Source organism: Sparus aurata, chromosome 14 (genome assembly GCF_900880675.1).
Source record: "Sparus aurata chromosome 14, fSpaAur1.1, whole genome shotgun sequence".
Classification (NCBI taxonomy): Eukaryota; Metazoa; Chordata; class Actinopteri; order Spariformes; family Sparidae; genus Sparus; species Sparus aurata.
Genome location: NC_044200.1, coordinates 13,654,831 through 13,665,075, shown reverse-complemented (window position 1 = coordinate 13,665,075; position 10,245 = coordinate 13,654,831). Strand labels below are relative to the sequence as shown.

Below are 10,245 nucleotides of genomic sequence, written 5' to 3'. Positions count from 1 at the left end.
CTTATTTTGTGTGTTTGAAAGAACCAGGGATCCTCCTTAACGACCCGCACATGTTTATTCTACTTTGGAGGTGCTGTTAAGAAGTTGGCATCAGTGCTTCGCGCTTTGCACCGGTGCCTCATTTAAAAAGCGCCAACTTAAAGAGAAAAGTCCATCGTTATCGGATAATTAGCGACGGTTAGTTACTTTAAATACATTTTTATAATCGCACAGGTGTCTGCTGTCTATCGGCTAAGATAGTATTTTCCATCGAGATGGAAATTCACTATCGAGTAATAGCTGACACCGCAGAGAAGACCTGAACGGATTGGTGTGTGGGAAAAGTCCCCGGTTGGTTATTTAGGCAACACCATTAATCATTCAAGACCATAGTTGCCAACTCTCCCGATTCACGCGGGAGACTCCCGATTTTTAACCCTATCTCCCTCGACGCTCCCGGTCAGTAATTTCTCCTGTTAATCTCCCGATTTTACAGTAAAGGAAACAAGTAAGATTGTGTCCCTATATTTGTTGCAGTATCTGGCAACCCTGGTCTGCCAAAATCATTTGATTTTGATGATGACGTGATTTTTGTCTGTTTAATATCACGAGCGAATGGGGAATTTAAGTTGCACACAATATTCTGTGGATATCTACTCGGGTCCAGCTGAGACTTTACTGAGGTTCCCCCAGTGTCAGCAGCAGGAGGACGGTTAGCTCACCTCTCAGAGTCTTGCGCTGAATCACTGGAGACTGATTTAGGGACCGTCATTAAATTACTTAGCATAAATATATTAATACAAAACAACTGCTGTTTTTTAGAATATCTTTCATGTCATGTGACCCAGTGACTCCAAACCAGCTGCAGATTGTATCAGTAAACTGGACGAGTAAGACACCTATTGTTATTGTATTTTGGTGCTTCCTCTATTTAATATGAATATTAATATGCAGAAATTATGATTATTTTTCTCAATAGCTTCCATGGCATGTGGCTCACTGACTTCTGAAATGCTCAGGATGAACATATTTTCAAGCAGCAATGTCAGCTTCTACACTATTTTGTCTCATGTCTTAGATTCTGATTCTGAAATTCTGAAAATGGTTTTCTTTTCCAAAATCTCACGAGTAGGTGAGATTTAAAGGGTCATTTTTCAAAAATTTTTCCGGGGAGGCATGCACCCAGACCCCCCTAGTGTTGCTAGGTTATCAACTCAGAGCACAGCTGCTATAAAAAAAATTAGGGGAAACACTGTTCTAAGAATTTTGGACATGTGTGGTTTAAAATACAAGGCAAGAAATTATGACAAATAAATCACACACCTGGCGAAGGAACCTTGTTACTTGGGCCGATACACCAATGAAAAAAATCTCCCTATTTTTCACAACCCAATGTTGGTAAGTATGCAAGACGGAAGACATGCGTATGATAAAGAAATATCTCTGAGGTTTCAACCCGTTGCTGTAGAACAGGTAAAACATAAAGTGTTGTCTGTTTGCACAGAGGTCCATGTGTGGCTGCATGGCGGAACCACTTAACCGCGCAGCTCAGGCACCAGCGGAAGGAAAAAGGTGACGGAAAACCACCGGACACATTTCCGCCAATAACAAACATGCTAACCTGTGACGGTTAAGTCGTTTGTGCTAGTCATCCCAAGTGTCTAAAAGAAAAGAAGAAAGAGGTGGCGATATTTTTGAAGTGTGGTTAATAGAAAACATCCAACGTAGTATTACACAAATGTCACCATGGGTAAGTGTTTACGTCTCTGCCAAGAAACGTGAAACAGCAAACAAATGATTCCGGCTGTTGTTAGCTAAAAGGCTAAAGCGGCGGCCAGTGTCACGCTCATAAGCAAGCGGTCATGTTAGCTTGCTAACGATGGGGAGTTCTTGGTAAACGACATGTCTTTAGACTCACTGGCTCTTGTGTCTTGTGTCAGACAGTTAAATCAGTAATCTAAACATGACAAGAAGAGAGCAGACACGGTTTTCAGCCGGTTCAGATGATTTCCTGACCGGGAAACGTTCAGTTTATAGGCTTTTCTTCAGGAGACATTAACTGACAAACGGGCAATATATACAAATGTTTAGCATGGCAGTTTTATGGATATCAACGCATCTTCATTTGTCAACTACCAGCAACAACATCAAATGTAATTCTTTTACTCCAAAAGGGTCCTGTGTTGTTATGATTTAGATATGACTACTCTCACAACCCACTATACCATACCATACTGTGTAACATTCACTTTGTTTGGTTCGTGTTTTGGTTTTGTGAGTTTATCTATTCTGTAAGGATGTGTGTACATCCCATTGTTTGAAATTTAGGTTATCATACTGAATTTAAACTATTTATTGCTTTAAGATGTTGGTGGGAGGACATATCAGTATTTTGGGTTGTTGCTGAGTATATTATTAATAACATTGTGAAGTCACATATTTATTCATTCCTACCCAGATTGTTTTAAGCTGTTGATCTCACTCACTTTAATTTAAAATGTCACTGAGATTTATATCAGCCAAAACCTGACAGCCGCTTTTCCCTTTGGAGAATACAGTTCTGCAGTTATAACTTAGTGAAGCAGAAAAGTTGAACGTTTCAGTGTCAGTTTTCAAATTTACCCAGAGCTTAACTGTGGTGTATTTTTCTGTTTCCCTCACAGATCCTACCACAATTCAGATGTCCAGACCGAAGATGTTCTCAGTGTCTCACAAAACTGTCTTTGTGGTGGACCACTGTCCCTACATGGCAGAGTCAAGTCGCCAGCAGGTGGAGTGTGATGTGCTGACAAAGAGTCGAGCTCAAGGGGTCATTCCGCTGGCCCCAGTGTCAAAGTCCCTTTGGACCTGCGCTGTGGAATGCTCCATGGAGTACTGTCGGATCCTCTATGATATTTATCCAAAGGACAAACTGGTTAGCTCCTTCTTCCTGTTTTTAATTTTTTTAACTGGGACTGATATGTCAACACTGCCATTAACATTTTCAGCCACCTCTTTATTTTACAGGTTAATTACATTGTGAGTGATTCAGAGTTTCACATCTTGAACAGCTGGAGACGGGAAGATCAGAGCACTCATGAGGTAAACCACGGGCCACAGGAACCCATTAGCAAAGCAATGAGTATGACTTAAATGTCAATATGATTGTTAATGCACAGTGTGTCTTACAGTGAATATCACTGCATGTTAAAGCTGTGTTTTCAGCAGCTCCAACTTGCTAACTTTTGAGCAGCTCTTCCAATAAACAGCCCGTTTTGCAGAAGTCTTCTTTGCGATATGATTATGAAGTTTCCTCTCCTCTCTGGCAGCTCATGTCAGCGCTGGCAGCTGTCGGGCCGCCCAACCCACGCGAGGACCCCGAGTGTTGCAGCATCCTGCATGGGCTGGTCGCTGCGGTGGAGGCGTTGTGCAAGATCACAGAGTTGCAGCATGAGAGGCGCACCACTCTGATGGACACAGCTGACAGAGTTGCCAATAGGGGGCGTATTATCTGCCTAACCAATGCTAAAAGGTAAACATTGTCGTTAAAGGGACAGTTCATCACAAAATCAAAAATATATATGTTTTTTCCTCTTCTATTGCTAGCTTGTTTTGGTGTAAGTTGCAGAGTTTTGGAGATACCAACTGTAGAGATGTCTGCTTTCACCCCAATGTAATTGAACTAGATGACGCTCATCTGGTTTGTGGTGTTCAGAGCACTAAAATATATTAAAAAAACTCAACAGCAATGTCTCTCTTCAGAAACTTGTTGAATGTAGGAACTGTTTTTTTCTACAGGAGACAGCCGTGTCACTGCACAGAAAAAAACGTTCCTCTGTGCACTGATTAGTTTTAACCCTTTTATGTGGTGGAAAATCAGTCATTCATCATTTAGGACTGTGCTAATGCATTGCGCTGTTTGTGTTTTTAACCATACAGTGATACTCATGTGCGCATGTTGGAAGACTGCATCCAGGAAACCATTTTAGAGCAAAACAAACTGGCAGCAGGCTCAGACAGGTCAGTATCTAATAATATTTGAAGAAATGTGCCGCACAGCTTGCATAGACGTATGACACAGCATATTAAGTATTTTTGCAGTGATTCTGAAGGTGACAAATGGCTCATAGATTTGTTTTCTTTCTGCTAACTCCTTGTGTTCCAGGTTAATGGCCATCCAACAGTGTGACCTGGTTCTGGTTCACATCCACCCACAGGGTGAGGACACACTGGTGTCTGACCGGCCGAAGAAAGAGGTGGGTGCTTACAGGGAAGACAGCCACCATCATAGTTTTCACTCCGGGTGAAATGAATGCACAGGGAATAAATCAGAGAAAGGAAGAGTTAGCCGTTTGTTCTCACTGCATCTTCCTCACTTCTCGTCTCAGATCTCCTCTCTGCTCACCAGCGAGGTTCACAGTGTCCGTGCGGGGCGACACCTGGCCACCAAACTCAACATTCTGGTCCAGCAGCACTTTGACTTGGCCTCCACCACCATAACAAACATCCCCATGAAGGTAAGGGGCTCCTTGTCCTGTGCCTGGCCTTGCACATGCCTCGCCAAAAGTAGAACTCACATAAACTTTCAACTTTTTATTTGCTAGTACAAAAAAATGTTGTCATGTGTAGAGTGCAGTGAACCATTTCCTCGTTTTACTTGATTTATTGTTTGCTTTTATATTTTCTCTCACAGCCTTCACTCTTTCTTTTTTTTTGCCTGCTTCCTCACTTCTAATCACTCGTGCAACTTCACACTTTCATCCTTTTTTTGTTGATCTCATCTGCATGTTGATATGACTGTGAATCTGCTGCTGGTTTCATGCTGTATTTTCTGTTTTGCTAGCCCACATTAAATGTTTGCGACCAGGTTAGTACTCTTATCACACACACATGAAAGTGAGGAAGGGTCAGAGTTTACACCACGTAGTGTGCAGTGTATGTCTTTGGAGCTTTTTTACTGTTGCAAAAGGCTTACAGTGTCATTCATGTAGTTTGATGTGACCGTTGGTCTACAGATTTGCTGGTCAGGCTCCAGTAAAGGACAGGCAACTCTGGTCCCATGTTGGACACCAAGGGAATGCAGAATTTGGGGGAAATTAATTTTTTTTTTAATAAAAAAATAAAATTGAATTATATATTAACTATACTATACTATAACCATTTGTCTTAAAATAAATCTGGTCAAAAGAAACCAACATTTTTAGGATGTTTTAAGCCTGTGCTTCCGCCAAATTCTATAGAATATAAATGTTGCATTCTAGTGTTTTTATGTCCAAACCTCTGTGACCAGCGTTGCCTCTTCTGAGTTATTAAGTACTGTCAGTGTCTGTCAGGTTGTTTACACCTTTAAAAGTTGTCCAAACTTCCCCCTGGTCTCTGTTTCCCATATCAGTTCCCACTCATCCCCCCTCTAGTGTCTTGGTGTGGTCTATTGTTGCTGTCTGGATATGTAGCTGATCTTTTTAAATGTTTCCACCCTCGGGCTGTTGTAAAACAGCAATTATTTTACAAGTGTAGAAAGTTGACAAATTTAAAGCTCATTATTTAAAAAGTTTGTTTTAAGATTTATGGTCACCAGGACTCATTTGTATGGAGGACTTGAAATGCTGCATTCAAAAAACTAAATAAAGAAAGGGCTCCATAAGTAAATTACGATGCCATTAAATGCTTAGAAAATAGAATAGAAATTAATTTAGAAAAATGTGACATACTTTGATATTTCTGCTTTAATTTGCAGCTGTATTTATTTACCTTTGTATTAATTCAACTATTTTTTTACTTTCCCATTTAATTTATGAATGTATACATTTTTTTGTCTGTATTTATTAACTTATTTCTGTGTTAATTTCTACTTTTCTATATATTGTTTGCTTTATTATGATAAAGGGGGGCTTAAAAGTGGTTTGAGAATATTAAAAAATTAGCTGAAATTATCAACAGATGATGAAGTTATGATGTCTATGTATTGTGTTGCAGGGACATCTACTGAAGTTAGCGTGCTAACCAGTTAGCCCCAGCCCATCCCAGCTCAAAGCACCTGTGCTAGAAGCTCTGAGCTCTGGGTTTGGATCGCTAGATGATGGCTTACCGTCTGCCCCCTGTTTGTTTTGTGTATGAATTCAACAGGTTGCCAGTTCTTGCTAATTGTACCTTTTAAAGAAAAGTAAAAGTAAATACAGAAATAAATACGTTTGTGGAAAGAAATAGGGTGGAAATGCAAGGGAAAAACAAAACAGAAATTAATATATAAATAGAGAAGTAATTACAGCTGAAATAACAATTTATTATATAATGTCTACATTTAATTTTGTATCAAACTATTTTTATTTTTGGTGTATTTAATGGCAAATTAATTTATTGGGCCAGTATTTATTTCTTAATTTATTTTTGTTTAAGCAGTTTTGGTCCTCCATAATTTTGGACTCAAGCCCAAACTATACAGAGCTGGTTGTGTAAGATCAGGGATCCTTGACTGTTAAAGTGTAGGATCAGTATTGTGTGAATTAAAGATCTGCATTAAACACTAGCCTCTGATGTGAATAGAAGAAAACACGTTTGAGTCACCCAGAGAGCGAAGCTTTTTCTTTTACTTTGTCCATTATCATTTACCCTTTGGAACATGAAATCAGCAGTGTAAACGTGTGTTTGTGTATTTGTGTAGTAGCTTTGCTGATTTTTAAGAGCTGACTCCATACTGACCTGAACTTGTTACTGTCTCTGGGGACGGACAGGAAGAGCAGCACGCCAACACATCAGCCAATTATGACGTTGAGCTCCTGCATCACAGAGACGCTCACCTGGAGTTCTTCAAGAGCGGTGGGTCTTCAGACATAAATCTAAATAAGTTTGCTTATATGATAAGAATTACTGTGAAGAGCTCCGAACACAATGGCACAAATGTATGTTTTAAAGTTCATCAGTTTGTTTTCAAAAAATTAAAAACGGATATGTCCCCTTTGTGTTGTGCAGGAGACTTGCATATGGCCGGCACCAGCACTCGAGAAAATGGACTCAAAGAGACGATTACGCTGAAATGGTGCACTCCACGAACCAACAGCATAGGTGGGCAGTTTTTACTTGTTCAGTTTTTATTTAATTAAGGGTTTTAAACTTTAAACACAATTCAGGGGAAAATATTTCTCACTTTTTCTCCATTTGGAATTCCGTTTTTGAGAAAATGTTAAGTATGACGAACACTTAATGATGTTAGTGTTAAGACACATTCTTCTAAATTCAAACAATTTATTTTGAAATATAAGTGTCCATATCCCCTCTGAACTAACACGTGGTAAAATGTGTATTTTTATTTGGTTAACATTTCTGCAAATGTACTCCTATAGTTGTTGTTTTGAAGTAAGGCTGCAACTAACAGTTAGTTTCATTATTGATTTATCTGATGATCATTATCTCACTTCATCATTTTCACTGTAAAACAACAGAAAATAATGAGAAATGGCTGCTCCCTCTGGCAACATTGATCTGTTTTAATGGCTTGATTTATTTTGTGTCCAAAACCCCAAAAGTATTCAGATGATGAAGATTTAGGACGAGAAAATCATAACCTGACATTTGAGAGGCTACAAGCAGCAAATGTTTGTCACCTTTGCTTGATAAAAATATTTTTCTTAGTCGACTACAGTTTAAGAAAAGACATACAGTATAAGTCCTTTTTGTAAAATACACCTTTGAAGTTATCTGTGTCATAGCTGACTAATGCACCTGTGATCTGAGGTGACTGATTTAGTTCTATTTGTTTTTTTCCTCTTCAGAACTGCATTACTGTACAGGAGCCTATCGCATCTCCCCAACAGACGTAAACAGTCGTCCCTCGTCATGTTTGACGAACTTTCTTCTTAATGGTAATCTAAATAAACTCTCTTTTATCTGTACGTACTGTACCAGTTTCTTTGCCTTGAATCTGCAGACTAATTGCTGACTACCTCTCTTCTTCAGGGCGATCGGTGCTGCTGGAGCAGCCGAGGAAATCGGGGTCAAAGGTCATCAGCCACATGCTCAGCAGCCATGGAGGCGAGATCTTTCTGCATGTGCTCAACAGCAACCGCTCCACCCTGGAGGATCCGCCCTCCATCAGCGAGGGCTGCGGCGGCCGCGTGACGGACTACCGCATCACTGTACGCTCACCTCGCCCAAGCTGCGTCGCAACACACATAAATAATCCTCAAATGGTGACTTTAGTGTATTTTTTGTCTGTTGTAGGACTTTGGTGAATTTATGAGGGAGAACCGGCTCACGCCTGTGTCAGAGTCCTCCCACGATCCCTCGGGGAAGCTACCAGCTGAGAGGGCCAAAGCTCAGCTGGAGCGTTACACTCGATACTGGCCAATGATCATCTCTCAGACCACCATCTTTAACATGCAGGCGGTGAGCAGCCTGCAGAGACACTCAAGATAGACACAAAGATTTCTATCACACCAGTGACGCTTCTATCACGTTTAAAAATATGTGGCTTGTTGCTCCCTGATGATATCATCTGAACATGAAAGATGATCTGCCTCCTGGGTGTTTCTCTAGAATTAGGACCAGCCTTTTTTTGGACATTTCTATGCCTCCATGTTGGCCCACGTCATGACTCTGCAGCTCATTTCTGTCTGTGTGTCTTCCTGTTTTCATCCAATAGGTGGTTCCTTTAGCTAACCTGATAGTGAAAGAGACTTTGTCTGACGAGGATGTTCTGACCTGCCAGAAGACAGTTTACAACCTGGTAGACATGGAGAGGAAGAACGACCCTCTCCCTATTTCCACTGTGGGATCCAGAGGCAAAGGACCTAAGCGGTATTTATTCCCAAACTTTTGACATCTTCCATCAAAATCACAAACGGCAGAGTCATTGATGTTTCTGTTGTCATCCCCAGAGACGAACAGTATCGCATCATGTGGAACGAGCTGGAAACATTAGTGAAAACTCACGCCGGAGACACAGACAGACACCAGAGGGTGCTGGACTGCATCATCGCCTGTCGCAGCAAACCTCCCGAGGAGGAGGAGAGGAAGAAGAGGGGGAGGAAGAGGGAGGATAGGGAAGACAAGGCGGAGAAAAACGGCAGCAAGGAAACCGAGGACAAAAGCTGGCAGGACTCGGAGAGGTGAGCAGTGCTTGGATTGCCTAATGTAAGCAGCAAAATGAATCTTATTGTGGTCACTAAACTTCTTGGTCTTCTTCTTTTCAACCTGAAGACTAAAGGGCTTGCTGGATAAAGACGAGCAGGAGTCGGAGGTGATCAAGGATTCCCCGGACTCTCCGGAGCCGCTCAATAAGAAGCCACGCCTGTCCACAGAGGAGGTTCAGCCTCCGGAGAGGGCAAAAGGTGACAGCTCCCATCACATGTTCCCACGCTTAGAATAGAACTCTCAAAGTACTGCAGAGTCATGAGGGAAACATTGACAAACTGTTGGTTGTGTCTTAAAATATGAAACCATTTTATAAATATTAGTTATATTAATTTGAGGTTGTCAGGTCTTCATTCCCACAGACATTTTATCTACATATTCCAACATCAATAATAATCAATAGTAATGAATGGACCTTCAATTATTACATAAATGTATTGACATTTTTTCCAGGACTCCCCAGAGGTTGATTAGAATAATTGCATTTAATTAGTACATTAAGAAACCTTGAAAAGCATTGATAGTTATCTGTGTGTGCTCAGACCAATAAGAGCTTATTCCATAATTGACCAACTGATGACATGATCTGTGGCTTTGTCTCACTGCTGCTTCAGGTCCCGTCTCGCTCCTCACCATGTGGACAAACCGCATCACTGCCGCCAATTCCAGGAAGCACCAAGAGTTCATTGGAAGAGTGAGCTCGGTGAACAACAAGTTTGAGTTGTACCAGCAGCTCAAAGACGAGAACGGGTGTGTTACTACCAAATACCAATCACCTGTCACTCTGTTATACTAACTGTGTCAACATTTTGAACACATACCTATCAGTCTTCTATGTTTCAAACAGGATAACATCTGAAAATGAACATGTTATGCATCAAACTTGACATTTTCCCTGTTTACAGGATGGATGTTCATGAAAACGGAAAGGCCACCAGATGATGTCTCAATGGATTTACTGCTACACCCCCCTGCCAAGGATGAGATTGTGGACCACAGTGTTTTCCAGACTTGGTTGTCACCCTACCCTCCCGAAAACGAGGATATGAAATAAAACAGACAGTGAACTCTAACGAACAATTTTTAATTTTTTTACCCATCATTTTGTAGATATGCTGTTCACATATTGTGTAACACAATAAAAGCTGTTAATAGAGA

The 10,245-nt window shown here is 40.8% G+C and overlaps 1 protein-coding gene across 2 annotated transcripts; it reads left to right on the top strand.

The window, feature by feature from the left end:
* The first annotated feature begins 1,546 nt into the window (after nt 1-1,546).
* ints13 (integrator complex subunit 13) lies at nt 1,547-10,245 on the top strand. Of its 2 annotated transcripts, XM_030440751.1 has the most exons (18): nt 1,547-1,729; nt 2,643-2,893; nt 2,986-3,060; nt 3,288-3,490; nt 3,898-3,978; nt 4,124-4,214; nt 4,347-4,475; nt 4,802-4,825; nt 6,690-6,774; nt 6,928-7,020; nt 7,728-7,817; nt 7,912-8,090; nt 8,176-8,340; nt 8,597-8,751; nt 8,832-9,062; nt 9,154-9,284; nt 9,702-9,837; nt 9,993-10,245. In XM_030440751.1, the coding sequence occupies exons 1-18, from the start codon at nt 1,726-1,728 to the stop codon at nt 10,027-10,029; spliced, it is 2,160 nt and encodes a 719-aa protein (XP_030296611.1). In that variant the 5' UTR covers nt 1,547-1,725; the 3' UTR covers nt 10,030-10,245. The 2 variants fall into 2 exon arrangements, with proteins under 2 accessions (XP_030296611.1, XP_030296612.1); XM_030440752.1 differs by lacking the exon at nt 4,802-4,825 and having other exon boundaries at nt 1,548-1,729.